The sequence below is a fragment of the Pleuronectes platessa genome, chromosome 5 (assembly GCF_947347685.1).
Source record: "Pleuronectes platessa chromosome 5, fPlePla1.1, whole genome shotgun sequence".
NCBI classification, from domain to species: domain Eukaryota; kingdom Metazoa; phylum Chordata; class Actinopteri; order Pleuronectiformes; family Pleuronectidae; genus Pleuronectes; species Pleuronectes platessa.
The window spans coordinates 17,933,378-17,949,879 of record NC_070630.1 but is presented as its reverse complement, the minus strand read 5'-3'; the positions used below and the strand labels follow the sequence as shown (position 1 = coordinate 17,949,879).

Genomic DNA, 16,502 nt, shown 5'->3' with positions numbered 1-16,502 from the left:
ATGTGTGTAGATGTTGAAATCACAGCGTTTTGACCCAGTTAGCGTTGCAAAGAAGGTGTTGGCGCTTTCTTGATGATAGATTGAAGACTGCCTAACGGAGAGAGATAAAGAGCTGGACTTTAACCAGTTATTATTTAAAGAAAAAACATTTATCGAAAGAAAACACATTTATCAGGTATCTTCGCATTCCCTTTTTCAGCTTACATGTAGAGTTATCAGAGCGCCATAACAAATCTAACAATTCAGCCCATATCTAGACTGTAAATGTAAGTGTACACTGGGTACAAACTGGGACACTCTGAAATGGGTAATTTTCCATTAGGTGCAGATGAGCAGTGATGACAGAGCATCTTGTGCCTCTGCAGTAATGCTGCACCGATACTGTCACCTGACAGGTGTGACTCGAAGAACCCAATCAACATTTTTAAGATGCATGCAGACTGCCAACTGTTCAAAAATCATTTGATTCATGGAATTGTGACGACAAGATAATATTTTTCTAGAATAGTCACTGGTTTAACGTGTTCAAAGAGTCATCAGCAATGTGATTTAAAATAAATGTTACTTTCAATGGCTTATCCCTAGTTATATTGGGCTATAAAAATAACAAAAACATGTTTTCCAAAAAGGATGGTACTGCTACTCTGCCACAATTCCATAATAGCCACATGTAATCCCTGTAACGCCACTCAAACACTACAAGACTTCATATCTGGTGGATATATTGAAGAATCATTGAGGCTTTGCACGTATCTAAGTAGCCACTGCTGATATATATCAACCTGTGTGCTCAAGGTTGTTTCTGATTTAAGGGACAGCGGTGTACCCTAGTGTTAGTGCAACATTAAAAACCCTAAAAATGTGTGTTTTCCTGTTTTTTGATTTGCATAGAGGATCTGGAATGTGACATATGAACATGATCTTATGTTTTTACTCACTGCACACTAAACACACACACACACACACACACACACACACACACACACTCAATGCCATCCTATTCCAGCTTTACACCTCTGTACTGTTCACACACTTTACAAGAGAGTCTTTCAAAGGCGTCAGTGGCAGTACAGTGTGTGTGTGTGTAAGTGTGTGTGTGTGTGTGTATATGTGTTCGTGCGTGTGCATGTGCGTGTGCGTCAATAGTGGCGTAGTGGGAAATACAAAGTGTATGTGAGAGTGAGGAGCAGAGGGACTGAACAAAGGACAGAGGAGTTTCTGTGTCTCTTGCTGTTCGTCTCTATCAACAAAGTGATTCATTTATTTCATCTTAAAAGATATATGTTCATATGTTAAACGTGTAAATATATATCTGGATGCTTTACATGTACAGCATGGGTGTGTAGTTAATGTGATACATAAACTTGGTACCTATGGTAACACCCAACTGGTTTAGCAACTAAATATATTTGCTTGTGTCTGTTCTGAAGGTTCCCAGTGTCCCTCGCTTTAACCCTCCAGTTCCACAACGTGTCCTGTGGGTTGAGGGGTCCAATATGTTGTTTTGTGAAAAATGAATTATGCGGTCATGTAGGCAACGTGAGCTGAAAAGAAGTTTTGGCAAGGTAGACCTTTTTCAAAATGTGGTAGTATATCCAAGCAAAATCCAAAGCATTCAGAATACTCCTGAGGGTAGATGTCAAATTCATTGATTCCTGGTTAATGAATATCTAACAGACTAACTGATTTATTTGAACTGCTGGTCATCCATGCTCTACAACTAGAGGCAAATTTTTCACGCTTAGAAACTTAAAAACAAACTGAACGTTACATACTGACTAGTGTCTATGAAGACAAATATGCAGCAAAATGTACGCACTTTGGAAAAAATCCTGGACTGAACCAACAAAAAAAACGAGAGTCAGAACGGATGTTCAACTGTAATGAGTGTGTGAGCTCTGAAAAAGAAACAGAAAATTCTAGCTCTCTGTGTCAGTTCTTGGATATTATCGTATTATTATCACTGCCAAGGCACATCTGTGAAACTCCCTTCTTCCCTCATTCTGATCTCTCCCTCTCTCTTTCTCTGTGGGTGTGTGTGTGTGTTGTTCCGACAGTGCGGCCAAGAACATACTTTTCCTTTTAAAGAAAGGTCTGGAGGGAAACAGGAGTAAAAGAGAAAGCGTAGGGCAGAGCACTCGCATGGCGTCCAGACGGAATCAAAGGTTGGAGTGTAGTACGAGACTCCGAGGCGTTATCAGTGGAGTTTGGCATGTCGTCCAACGAGACTGAGGCGGTTAAAGAAGATAGTGGCACAGCATCAAAGAGTTAGAGCGAAGGGTGACGTCAAACGTCTTCATACTTTGGTTAATGAGACAATAAAACAGTTGCACAGAGTCCTGAGGTCAGAGTGAAATATTTAAGTTATTTTATCAGCCTCTGCTCCTTGCTTTAGTTGTAGGTCACATCAGTTATTGTACTTGTGGGTTGAGATCTCGGCAGAGATTGATATTTATTTTTAAACAAATGGCCAAAAGAAATCAGATTTTAATTGTAATCTTTCGAGGCACCTTTTTAAAGAAATTCCATAAAGTTGGGCTTATCTCAGGTCGGGGCTCCTGCATGGTTTCCCAAAGCCCAGTCTTCATCATTCATCCGTGTGAAGACTTTCTTCCTCAACGTTCGCCACACGTGTCTCTTTAAAACCAGAGGAGGAGGCCAAGCCTGTAACAAGGGCCATATTTTTCTTTAGCATTGCAGCAGGCAGCCTCCTGCTCTGACAGGGTGAGAGGAGGATTTGTGGAGGAGAAATACCCAGAGCTGTAGCTGAAGCTATATTAGCGTGGAATGCCGAGAAAGCTCTGTTAGTTTATTACAGATTGTCTATCATTCAAATTCAATAGACCAAAGATTTGTTACCGTGATGTTTTGATGGAGAAACATGTTGCTATAGTGCTGATGTAAACAGATGAAATGTAAATAATGCACGCAGCAAAAACAAACAAAAGGGAAAGACATTGGGAATGTGCTATAAAGGAAGTGGTTATTGACAGGAATTAAAAAAGAAATGCTCTGAATCTGAATTACAAATTGAGAACATTGAGAGTCTTGTTTGTGAAAACAGAGAAAAAAAATTGAACAACTTCATGACAGTCATATATTCTCCTTAGAGTGCTGCAAGACTTTACAGCTGTTAAACAGGAAGGAAATGGCTGGGAATTATTTATTTCTGAACTTATTATCTAAACAGAGTAACAAAGTCTGAGTTCCTCAGGTAAACTACTCCGCCTTTAGTATTCAGAATACACCAATGAATATCTAACAGGTCAATCTTTACATTAGCCAGATGGTGGTTTTTAAAATGATTCTGAAAAGAGTTTTACTTTCTATGAATTGGAAGGGGGTACAAATGTGTGTGTCTGTGGGTAAACTCTCAGATTACTGTTTTTGCAGCTATAAATCTACACTCTCTGGAATAGCTGAATTTGGAAATTGCCCTCCCACGGCCATAAAACAACAGTTTTACAGGAAGCTGTCAGAAAAAAAAAACGCTGAAATATTCATCTCTTTCTCCTCCGCTCTTTTAGTCTCCCTCTCTCCACCATTCCTTTTCCACAAGCAACAGGAGTCCTTTTATTATAGTAGCATTTCTCTGATTATAATTTCAAGTTAAACCTTTGATTGGGCAATGTCATACAAATCGGTGTCTTAAACCTCGAAAGTCCATACTATAATATGAGACATGTGTTTATGTATAAATTCAATTGTCATGTGTTTCCAGGGATGTTTTTGACTTGTCAACTCATGTGAAGGGGAGTTTGTAAACTTTACTACGTACACTCCCAGGCTCATTTCCTGGCAGCCAGAGCTGCAGCCTCGAGCCGCTCAGAACATTTTGTTTCATTTTCCGACTGCGGCTTCCCGTCTTATCCCTCCCCGCTCATTCTTCTCTAACTCTCTGCGACCTGGCCCCCATTTCCGTGTGAGGAGGAAGAAGTGTTCTGGAAAAATGGGAAAGGAAATGGAGGAGGAGGGGGGAAAGTCAGCTGTGTCTGCTCACTCTCCTTTCCTGTGTAACAACACAGCGTTGCCCAACACTAAAGGGTTTGGCGATACGAAATCTTCAGGGTCGAGGCTTTATAACCTCTCCCGTGATACAGTGCAGGTCAATGATTTCCTGTTACATGGATTGTCTAAAGTCGTTCCTGGTATCACACAGACACAACTACACAACAGTCCATCTACTGGCCTCGCCTGGACTCATGCAACATGCTAGAGGAAGCTATTTTCAAATCAGCACTGATCAATACTTTTTCCCGGTATTTTTGTCGGGGTCAGTTCTGTTTACTTGCTCAGAACGTTCTAAGTGTGTTGCACCACGTGCGACGCTGTGCTCACTTTCTCCATCATTTTAGTTTGTTCTCTCCTTGTCCCCGTGGACGAGGTTTGTTTTTTTGGGTATTGTCAGCGGCCCTAAAAAATCTGGCTGTGCTCTTCCAGGTTTTGGCAAGAGAACGCCATGATTAGACTGTCCCAAATATATCACCCGGAAAAGTCTGCGCGGCTCTCTTTGCGGCTCTGTGTGGCCCTTGGCGCACACGGGATGAAACCTGGACAGAGGCCACGGAGGCAGGTCGCTGTAGTTGTGCTGGAATCACAGTAGGTACATGCAGCGGCAGGAAAGCACTTCCACACTGACTGGGTCATAATGCAGCAAAGGACGTGGAGATCTCCTGACAACACACACAGCGTGTGACCTTGAAGCACAAGAGAGCCTGCGGTACAAACACACAACCGCACACACCCGGGCTGATAAAGCATGCAGCTACTCAGCCAATGGGCTGAGGTTTTAAAGGATTGCTCTGCATTTAAACATATTTACCAAGACTTAGTCAGACTGTGATGGCTATTTACTACCATTATTATCATATTTGCAGTTAGATGAATGGAAACAGCCAGAGTAGCCTCTTTTATCCAAGGGATAGAGGAGCAGCTCCTTTCAAAAGCCAAAACGCTCATAGCATTACTTTAGTTTAGTTTGACTATTTATCAGATTCAAAGAGTAAAATTACTTTATTTGTTCAACGATTGTTTGTATTTCGACACTGTTTGTCTGCAGCACCACGATGACCTTTGGAAAACATACAATCTAATCAGCCACAGGATTACAAACAATTAAAACAGGTGACTGGTTTCAGCTTTCAGTAAGTTTGTCTGATTATTCATTTGTAGGAAATATGGTCAGATATCACACTTAATCATACCAGAAACAAATGTTTGACCAAAACCTCAAGGTAACAAGATGTTTTCACCTGCTGTAACTTCCGGGTCAGACGTTGTACGCCAAAGGTAAAACACATGGTTTGCCGGTTACCTCTGTTTGTTTCAGTCAATCATGATGAATCACAATATTTCATTATCTTTTGCTGTGTAGCGTGAATAAGACTTTAATAAATGACCTCATCCGTGAACGTGAGCTGAGTCGCGTCACGTAGCGGTGGTGAAGACAACAACTCCCATGATCCCATGCTGCTTCAAGACCTCGTCAAACTTGTTTTGATTCAAAGAGCCCAAGTGCTAGGACACAAAATGGCACATGTTCTGCAAAGGCACAAACAGAGCGATGACTCATTACTGACATTTGTTGCAAAACTGCTCGAAAGGCTTCATCTCGCAATATAACACAGATTAGGTTAAGGTAAATCTACTGCATCATCATCAACTGAGCTGCAAAACCTGAATAAAAAGAGGTTTTGATGCATTTAGACCAGTAGATCAAACCAGGATCCTTCATGCTCAGTCTGAAGGACTCTGGCATAAAGATGACGTGAGATCTTTTTTTTTTTTGCCCACATCTGTTAAGTTCCTGTTTGTTCCTGTGGGGGGGAAATTTGTTTGGGATGTGGATGAGAAATGTATAACTCTCCAGAGAAAACACCGTGTGGAATAGAAACACATGTGAAACACACACACACACACACAAACACACACACACACATTCCAGATTTCACTCTGTCATAAGAAACCACCACCTCTGACTCGCCTGAGGCGAAAAGGCTGATAAACAACTTTTGAGTTTTAGGCTGGAAAGCACAAGCATTATCTGAAATGCCATCCTACAGTCCCAGTAAGGATTTAACATAGAAAATGAATTATTTCCATTTTTATATGAACATCTGTCTTTTGACAGAGTTTGGCCCACAGCAGAAATTCCTCCCAAACCACACATCTGCGTGGTGGTGGAAGCTGGACTTTATTTCTTCATATTTCCTCATTATTTATGAGCTTTGGAAAAAAAGAAAAATTGAAGATAAAGTCTGTTTTGCCTTAAAATGTTTATTGCTCATTCTATAAAGTAACGAAAAACAAATGTTAATAGTGCTCATAGTCAAAAAGTGCTACAAGTCCATAACAGGCATGAATTACTGCAGATTTTCTTACACACATAATGAACACAATTAAGTGATTAATAGGTTCTTGCTTAGAATTGGGTTTAGCTGCATCACGCCTGATCAAGCTTTGAGGAAAAACCCTGCAGAAACAAGTCCAACCTGTTGAGCGTCATGCCACAGGCTACACCTTAGTGCTGGGTACATCTTTAACCCTCTCGCTGTGGAAAAAACCAAGCTTGGTGTAAGACTGAAGGTGATGTCTGCCCAGATTTTTATGAACCTATGTTAAATCTTTAAAATCACAACGTGCCGGTTTGATTCAGTCTCGTATCCTTTTTATTCTGCCCCTCAGATCTTCCTCTGATGCATCTGTTCTTCTGTGTGAAGCCAGCACTCTACACTTATCGCTTAAACACATTTCGTCAATGTTACTTTTTAACTCTATATCGTTTGATTACGATACAAATCGAGTGAAGTTGGACCGGACATCAATAGCATACTTTAGAAAGGACACTATCAAATGCATGTGGTGTGTGTCTGTGTGTGTCCTGTATGTGAATGTGTAATCCGTGAGTAACTCAAATTTGGTTAAATCATGAAACTGGATGATGTCACGTCAACAGTTCTTTTTTGTTGTATTCTGACTCACTTAATAATGATAATATTTGAGATGACCAGCCCTACACTCCCAGCCTTGGGAGTGAAATCAGGAGGATCGAGGCAGTAGCAGGGGCGACTGTTGCTCGGGAGGTAGAGACGGTCGGTAGTTTGATTCCTGCAGGTCTTCATTCGGAATTGTCCTTGAGCAAGATACTGAACCCCAAGTTACACCTGATGGCTTTGTCGACAGTGGTGTGTGATAGAAAAAGTGTTGCATATAGAAGTGCTGTATGAATGTATGGGCAAACTGACAATACTTAGAAATACAGTTCATTTACCACACATACTTTTGATGACTTTGCCCTATTTATCAGACCTTGTTTCTTTATATAACAGCATATTATCAAAAGATTCAAACTTGATAAAACAAAACTAGAGAGCAGTTTTTATAAATGAGCAGTTGAGAGATGAGTTGACAGTCAGGAAACAGGCTTCGTTAAACGACCGATTTGTCACTATACAGTTCTTGAGAAAGGAAAACACCCAATGACTGCTTCCCTGTTGCTCCTCGGCACTGACACATACCCCCCCAAAATTCTGACCAGTCATCAACCTGCCAGATTACTGGTAGTGGCGTCCATGCACGCAGCCTATGGTCTGATGTAAACACAGACACATGCAGCTGTGGGGAATTTCTCAAAGTTCTTCACAGTTAAAGCATAGACTGACGCTACAGAGGAAAAAGTAATGAAACTGAAATGAACATTTGAACATTGGAAAAGTAATTTTATTTCTTAATCATTTTGTAATGTTACATATCTAACTCTCTATACTGCATTATTGTGGTGTGAAATACAATATTGTGTTAATGTATATGTTGGATATACATATTTTTGTCGCTTTGTACCATTTCTGGTTAACAGTTCATTTCTGTCAAATAAACTAATTAAACAAATAAAAGTAAATGAGTAAACTGAGATTCAGTTTCACACCTTTGCGGCTTGAAAACAATGGTGTTGACTACATGACTCTCGCCTTAAAGAAGTAGAGTTACCCTCACAGTAATGTGTTTGCACGTTCACTGGTTTTCAGTGAGTCCAATCCATGGGCTCCAAAGTCCACATCTGCTGGCGCATTATCCTACACAGAAACATCCTTATCTGTTACATGAAGCATATGCGATAACGGTGGAGACACTGTGTACCTGCTGCTCCGTAGACTGTATTTGGAGAGCCGGGTACTTTCCCCCGAACCCACCTCCCGCACGTAAACTCGTTAGGGAGATTAAACCTCTTGCTCACTATCTCTCCTCCCTCTTCATCCTTCATGATCATCCCTCCATCTCTTCATTCTCTCTCTCCTGACGAATCGCCTGGTAATCTCGGTCGCAAGAGCAGCCGCCTGGGGTTACAACATGTTAGATCTGCACCGAGACCGCTGCTAAGTAACTGCTGAGCCCGGGGCTGCTAATGTGTGCACTGTTTGGCGCGTCACCATAGCAATGTGACGGGAGGACGAGGTTAAATATTTGCAAAGTATCACTTATTAGAGGCACAGGCTGGTCAAGCTATAGTGACCTGGGCCTTTATAGGAGAAACTGGGGCGAGGAGAGAGGGATCACAGGAAATGAAAAATAAAAGGCGAGAGAGGATCGATTCTGTCACTTTTAATATACAAGCGCAAGCTACCAAATCTTTTATATGCCTTTCATAACCATTATCATCACAGTCGTCAACATCAATTTTTGTTTCGCCATAATGGAAACCTGGGCCGTGTCCAGTGTTGAACTCACCTGGCTGACATCATGAGCCATGTGCTGGTGACTTTGCAGTTTGCAGCCAGTCCAGGATGAGTCAGAGTGAAAAGTTCCCCAGATTCCCTCTGAGTGGGACCGACCACAGCCTGGTTCTCTCTCCACAGAGGAAATCCTGAGGGATGAAAAGAAACCAGGCTCAATACATACAATGTCGTTTCAGCGTCATTACAAAAGTTATGTATTCATAAAGAGAACTGGAGAAGTGATTCAATTGTTTTGAACAGTAGGCCTACCTTCCTTTCATCATTTAATGTAGGCTTGGTATTGTATATTTCTAAACATTATATATACTTACATTTAGATGTAGCTCTACGCATTCTTAAATATTCAGATTATTCAGCAGGCATACTGGTACTCAATAACAAGGTCAGGGTGGGAAGCAATGTACTTGAGAATGCTGTATTTGAGGTACTTCACTTTTCCAATACTCCAGATTCAACTAATTCATATCTCATTAACAATATGAGATCATCTTCATTCTGTTAAAACATTAATACATGCTTCTGATTAAATGTCTGTGTGGTTAACAATGATATCGACTGTAGGATTAAATGATGAGAATATTTTGCCTCTGATCAGAACCATCAGTAACATTGTTATCATTTAGTTTGAGTTGAAAGTGTTTCTTTGAATTGATTCTAAATCATTTCATCCTGTATGTAAGAGGCCTAAAAGTAGCTCTTCTGATTGTCTGTGTGTTGTTGACCACGGATCCAGTCTCCTGATGCGGTTCAATGTAAGGACGATGCTATATGGTTGATAAACACAGACCTATGTCAGTTAATGATCCATCTATACTGCCTGGTCACATTACACAGTTGCAGGGCACAAAAAGCACTAGGAGGATGTGGGATATTTTCGGTGTGACCTTCTCTTGGTCTGATATGTTTTACAGTAGACACACTGAACTTGTATTTATTAAACATTAAACTTTGACAGTAACACAGTTCTTTCTCCATTCTGGTGAAGCCTTTTGAGGAATACTGTCCTTATATCATCCCGACAAAGTATACCGCAGTTATTATAAGTTTTCAAATTGAGCACGATATTTTAAAGACTTTCCAACACCTGAGCTCTTCAGCTATTACGGAAACGTAATTTTCTTCAACGGATTTTTACCAAACTCACGACCTTTTACCTCCATTTCTCTCAAATTACAGATTTTCCCACAGTATACTCATACCTCACACATAACTCATGTGATCAAGCCCAAACATGTTAGGAGCCTTCATGTCATTTGAAAAACCTCATTGGAAAACTTGGCATTGAGATCTCACTCACTTAGTCACCAGAAAGATAAAAAACAACTACTTGAACGCTACTGTCAGCAGGAATGCTCCTTTAAGCTTGTGTTTGTGTGAGAATGAACGTGTGTCTGTGCATGTGTGTGTGCCCCTCCCTGTTAAGAATGACTTTCCATGCAGCTGAGGCAAGATATAGAACAGAAACTAGTAGGGCGAGGTAACCTAAATACACACACACACACACACACACACACACACACACACACACACACACACAAACACATATTTACAAGCATGTAAAGAAACACATACTACAAACATAATTTGCTTCCCCTACCTCATCGCCAGTTCGAGTAAAATCTCTTGTGGGTAAAGGGGAGAACTGGGACGCGAGTTGCAGTGAAACTTAGAGCTAAGGGTTTCTTGAAGCAGAAGTGGGAACTTACTTAGTACATTTACAATACCTACTTATATATTAATGTATTTTAATTTAATATTTTATTGCTTCAATCTTAGGACGGCTGTAGATACGTCTTAAAATAAATTCAGACTTTATGGTCAAATAAAAGATGACATTATATATAGACTATATATGAAGAAGGTATACTCCCCTAAGTCACGTATAACATTAAAATACTTTATTAATGCATCAGTAATTAAGCTCGATTTCTGCAACGACAATATACTAGAAGAATTCCTACTTCTTTGTAACAGTAATTAGGAAGTGAAAGGTTTGTGTAATTGTAAAAATACATTTTGAAATACTGCTTACAATTAAAAATCTATAATAATTAAAAAATAAAAATCTGTTGTATGTCAGTTTCGTCAAGTCTCGGACTATATTAAATTCCCGGGACCTAAAGCAAAATTTGATACCTACATTTTAGCTGGATTAAGGAAGTTTGATTAACTTGACATTTCACATCTGTACAAATTTTGGATTCCCGATGTTACTTGTGCTGGCCACCCTCACCCGTTTACTGTTAATTGTAGCTTGGTTATTATTATTGCACTGCCTTTTCTACACTTGCACAACATTTGTGTAGAATGCACTGTCACTGCCAGGACTTTACATGACTCATTTGAGTGGGTGGCACATGAAAATAATGTAGTCACCCTGTGTTCTGATATCAGCACAACTGCCTTAATCTCCGAAACGACACAGAAACTGATACGAATGTTGACATCAAACAATGGAGGCTGCTTGATTTATTAGTTGGGTTAGGGTGACTCTAAACAGGCCAGGAGATTCTTTCTTTTTTTATTTCGCCGCTTCGTCAAGCTTCTAATTTAATTATTGAATAGTCAGCAAAAGTAGAAATAAAGATTTGTTTTCTTCATAGAGCATATGTAACAGTATCTGACAAATCACTTAGCGGAGGTGAGAATTCCAGAATAACAGTAGAAAAAAGAGTAATGAGTGAAAAGTGAAGAAACTCGACAGAGCAGAGTATTGAAGAAACAGATTTGTGCATGTGAATAGAAGTTAAATGTAAAAAAATATACATTCTAGTGCACAAATGGCAAAATTAGACGCTTTTGTTCAGGTTCATTTTGTTTGGACTATTTGTCCAGTTGCTCATTTCATACTAACTTCCTGAAACCCAAGGGTTTCGGCCTTCTGACAATCAGTACCTCTAATGATGACTGGAAGCCCTTAAAGTCTCTGTCACTGCTCTGCGAGAGTATGAGAGTTCTCAGTTTTAAATCCCAGAAACGAAAGGAAGTAAAGGGGAAAAGTAGCTGCATATATTCTGGTAACAAACTACAACAAAACAAGACACAGTTATTCATCGGCTCTCTGTGGGTTAAAAAACACTCCGAAACTCTTTGGTCAGGGATTTATAACACTTCCTATAAACCCACCATTAGTCACAGTGTGTATACTGTAAATATATGGCTGTGTACATTGCTCTACTTCTGCTGCTCCACTACTGTAGGATGAAAACAATGAGGCCCAAAATAAAACTGTGAAAACATTCACAGAGCTGGGATGAGTCATCTCTCTCTGCCTGATGTAAAATAATCACATAAAGAATCATGATAAAAAATATTAACATATTATTGAGGATTGATGTAAAAAAATATTTCTTTAAGCCAAAAACAGCCTGGCACCATTTTAAATATGAGACTATTTATTTGACACCCTAACCCCAGCTCATCACTGTTTTACTGTGGTATTATCCTTCACACTCTTATAACATCTCATGTTTTACTCACTGGCTTTTAATGCCTTCTTATTTTCCATACATTGTATACAAATGTTTTTATGTTCATTGTATGTCCTCATGTCCTTTATATAAATGGGTTTTTGGAAAGCATTGTATGATAGATACTACATAAATAAAGCGTATTGTTGTTCCTATTCTTGTGTATTATTGCTATCTATCTATCTATCTATCTATCTATCTATCTATCTATCCATCTATCTATCTATATATCTGTATATCTATCTATATATCTATCTATCTGTATATATTTATATCTATCTGTCTAAATAAATAAAAAATCAACTTATTATTATTATTATTATTAATATTATTAATATTATTATTCTTTTTTTATTATACATTTACAAATAATATATCCATAAATGGAAAGAGCATTTAGGTCCTTATATCTGGACAAATAAAACTGAAACTTTTCACCCAGCTGGCTAAAATTACACACTTTTCTTTCTTGTTTTTTTTCTGCTGTCGGACCCGCCCCTCGACTCGGCTTTCAGGGTGAGATCAGAGAGGGGCGGGTCATCCGGGAACTTAGCGAATGGAAACTCCTCCCAAGGATCTTTCACAGCCTTTATATAACGTCAGCCGGAGGAGCCACAGACACAACTTTAAGTCAGGACACAGGTATCCAGCAGCGAGCCCCTGGATCAGAGCTGAAACCCTTTTATCCTCCTTCTTCTTCTCCCTTCTGCGAAAGAGGTACAGCATGTCCGAAATGCTCGACGACATCTTCAGGAAGGTGAGCGCAAAGCTGTTGTTGTGGAAAGAAAAATGGAGCTGGAGCGGGCTAGAGCTCTGTCACTCCCTCCCTGAAGAGTTTTTCTTGTTGTTTGTTTACTCCTGCTTCTTGTTTTGCTGTAATCCGACAGAGAAAAGTTTTGAAACTCCGGAAACTCACAGAGGATTTGCCTTAGTGTGAAAAATATAGAGATTTAAGGAGGGAAATTCCTTTTCCCAGATTAAGTTCATAAATTAACATCTTGTTCATTTTATTTTCATAACTTTTGTTTTGACATTTTTTGTGTGCACGCAATCTCTGAAGATAATTTTTTTCTCTTCAAATAAATGTAAATATTCTAAATTTAAAAAAAAAGGAAATAAATCTTAAAACCATGATCTAAAAATTAGAAACCGTTCAAGTGTTGTTGTTTTTTAGTTTTCTTTATTTGTTGTTGTTTTTCTAATTATAAGTGTGGAAGTTTGTATAGTGACAGTTTGACTCCTTTCTAACAGAACTTCCTGAACTTGTCCATGGACGAAGCCATACTTGCCACACAGTCTCAACTCAAAGTCCCAGGGCAGAGTCGCCTGAAGCGGTCGCCCTCCCTCTTCGACCCCCCCTCCCTTCCCGAGTCCTCCAACCACAGCTTGAGCAACGAGCACGTCAACGGCGATGACAGCGGCAGCCCCTTCTGGCCGTCCAACATCTGGAGCCAGGCCCCCATCTCCAAACCGAAGCAGCCGCCCTTCAGGCCCGACCGCTCCATGAGCCTGACGGAGTCCAGCAGCACCCTGCTCTCCTCGTTCGCCCAACTGAAGAACCTGGACGCTTTCCCCTTGGGTCCTGCGACGACTGTGGCACCCCCGCCGGGCTTCCCTCCGTCGTCCTCCTTTTTGGCCCAGATCCAACCACAGCTGTCCTCTAACCGTTACAAGACTGAATTGTGCCGCGGCTTCCAGGAGACCGGCAGCTGCAAGTATGGCAGCAAGTGCCAGTTTGCCCACGGCGAGGATGAGGTGAGGGGACTTAACCGCCACCCCAAGTACAAGACGGAGCCGTGCAGAACCTTCTACAACTTTGGCTATTGCCCCTACGGCTCACGTTGCCACTTCATCCATGAGGAGAAAATCAGTGGAGCTCCGTTTCCCTCCAAATACGCAAACCAGCGACAGCCAAATCCTTCATGTCTCAGCGGTCAGAATCCACGCCACCAGCTCCGTCAGAGTGTGAGTTTTGCTGGCTTTCTGGAGTCTTCACGCAGCTCTTCTCCTCCATCGTTCCCTTCATCCTTCAACGATCTTAACCTGGGCTTCAGTCGTGCTCCCTCTGTTTCTCCACCTCCCGCTGATCTCCTCTCTCCGGTGTTTGCCGACTCCCCTGCACTGGGAGCAGCATTCCAGTTTGGCAACGTTCAGACCCGAGCCAGCGCCGGAGACATCCACAACATTCCTACCATCCAGGAGCCAAAGGCCTCGCGCTGTGTGTGTGGCCATGGGAATAACTTTAACAACAGCAGCAACAACAGCAGCAACAACAGCAGAGGGTTTGGCAACATGGAGGCTGACGGGCACCACCAGGACAGCAACGCGCTGTTTCCTGGCTCTGGAGGCCACGGGGCTTTCACCAAGCCTGCTGCACTCCAGCGTTTCTCCTCTGAGGACTCCCTGGAGGACAGCTACAGCAGCTCCAGCGGAGGTTCCAGCGGAGGCTCCAGCGGAACCGAGTCCCCAACGTTTGACGGGTCAGCCACCAAGAGGCTCACTGTGTTCGAACGTCTGTCCCTGTCTGACTAAGAGGATGCGAAGGGAAAGAAGAGAAGAGAAACTGTCTGGACTTTCTTCAGAACCAGATCTAATCGGGACAAGTCAGCTTTAGATGAAACAACAACACTTAAAACATCTTAATTTATCTTTGCAAAAATGGACAAACTACAAATACTGAGATTAGTACCCAAATGTCTTCAGAATCTATTTTTATACTTAAAAAGCCTATCAGACCTTTGTATGTGGTCTTCCCTTAGAGTTAACTCCTCTGCAGGTCCGGACAGCACCAGCAAATAGTCTGGTTTGTAAATTGTTGATTAATTCCAGTGCCTTAATGATAATACTTGCTCTCAGTGCCACAAACAGTATGTTTGATTCTGTAGCCTTTATCAGTGAGACCTGAAGTGTGTCATTGATCCCATTTTTATCTGTGATATGCACTTTACAGCTGATTCAAATGGGAGAAACTGTCAAATCTCCCAGTAGCATTCAACCAAAGCTTCATACTTCACTCTGCCTGTGTGTATGTCTGTGCGTGTGTCTGTGTATATGCATGTGAGGCTGTGTGTGTGTAACCATTTTTCTAAATCGGCCTGGGGTGCACGAGTAAATGAATGAATGCTTAAAGATCAAAATAGTAAAATGAATGTCAGTGAGTTTAGAGTTAAATATTAGTCTAAGTCAGAATTGTGACTTATTTTTATTCGATTTCCTCCTGTAAAACGTTCTGATGTCTAATTTGTGCGCTGCACCCCGTCCCCCTGTTATTTTGAAAACCTGGTTCAGGGACTTTTAACACCACAGTATTCCTTTTGGTTATTGGTTGCCTTGTGTTGTTTAACTTAAAAACTAATATATTTATTATGATATTTATTTGTGTTTAACGAATAAAAAAATGTATTTTGTACTTTATTTATGGAGAAATCTTTCAAGGTCTGTGAAATGCCAATGTGAGTGGGGACAAAAGCAGTTAAAAAAGAGAATCTTATATTTTTAATTGCCTGAAAGGGACAAAAATAAAATCTGAATGTATAAAGAAATGAAACGGACTCTTTGTTTATTCTGTGAGAAGTGGATACTTCCTTATTTTACCCTCCATTTACATAAAAAAGGCCACAAACATAACAGAGTATACATTATTTTATAAATTGCATTGTCACATGCATAGTGAAGGATTTTACTTACCCATCATGCCATTCAGATATTTGAAGGAAAGTAATGGGAATGCAGCATGTTATTAATGCTGTAATTATATGTTATTGGTTTTAAGAATTTACTATTTTCAACCTCTTGAGGAATATAACCTAGTTATGTTTTGGGTGAAATCCAACAGTAAACTCAAATCTTTAATAAAAATATATTATTTGAGGTCGTTTAAACTAACATGAAGGTTTAGGATCAATTTGAGACAGCACATTTCAGCTTCATATTCATAAGGCCAAGGAGTTATGAACATTCCTGCACTTTACACTTAAGACTTCATATAAATTTATTTAACCTCTACTGTTTTACAATGGAAACGAGGATTGCATGTGGAGTGCCTGTCGTCCTCTCCCCTGCTGTGTTTAGTGGCACACATCGTCTTTGTTGTGTATACAGTGCAGTATTTAGATCACCTCACGTACGCACACCATCACACAGCCTCTCATTTCCAGGTAAAAGCTGCAGTGTTTTCAGAGCTGTTCTCAGGGATGCTCCAAGTTTCTGTAACAAATTACCTCCGTGATCTCTACAAATACAGTTTACGTGTACCAAAATTCAAGTGGTTGTTCATTGGTCAGGAGCAGCAACCAAAGCT

The 16,502-nt window shown here is 40.5% G+C and overlaps 1 protein-coding gene across 1 annotated transcript; it reads left to right on the top strand.

Moving 5' to 3' along the window:
• Nucleotides 1–12,797: 12,797 nt before the first annotated feature.
• Nucleotides 12,798–15,749, top strand: zgc:162730 (uncharacterized protein LOC564559 homolog). The gene is made up of 2 exons (XM_053423697.1): nt 12,798–12,959; nt 13,454–15,749. The coding sequence occupies exons 1-2, from the start codon at nt 12,927–12,929 to the stop codon at nt 14,732–14,734; spliced, it is 1,314 nt and encodes a 437-aa protein (XP_053279672.1). The 5' UTR covers nt 12,798–12,926; the 3' UTR covers nt 14,735–15,749.
• Nucleotides 15,750–16,502: the final 753 nt, after the last annotated feature.

Coding starts and splice junctions, on each gene's coding strand:
- zgc:162730 (XM_053423697.1), top strand. CDS start 12,927: ATGTCCGAAATGCTCGACGACATCTTCAGGAAG. Junction 12,960..13,453: donor TCGACGACATCTTCAGGAAG/GTGAGCGCAAAG, acceptor CCTTTCTAACAG/AACTTCCTGAACTTGTCCAT.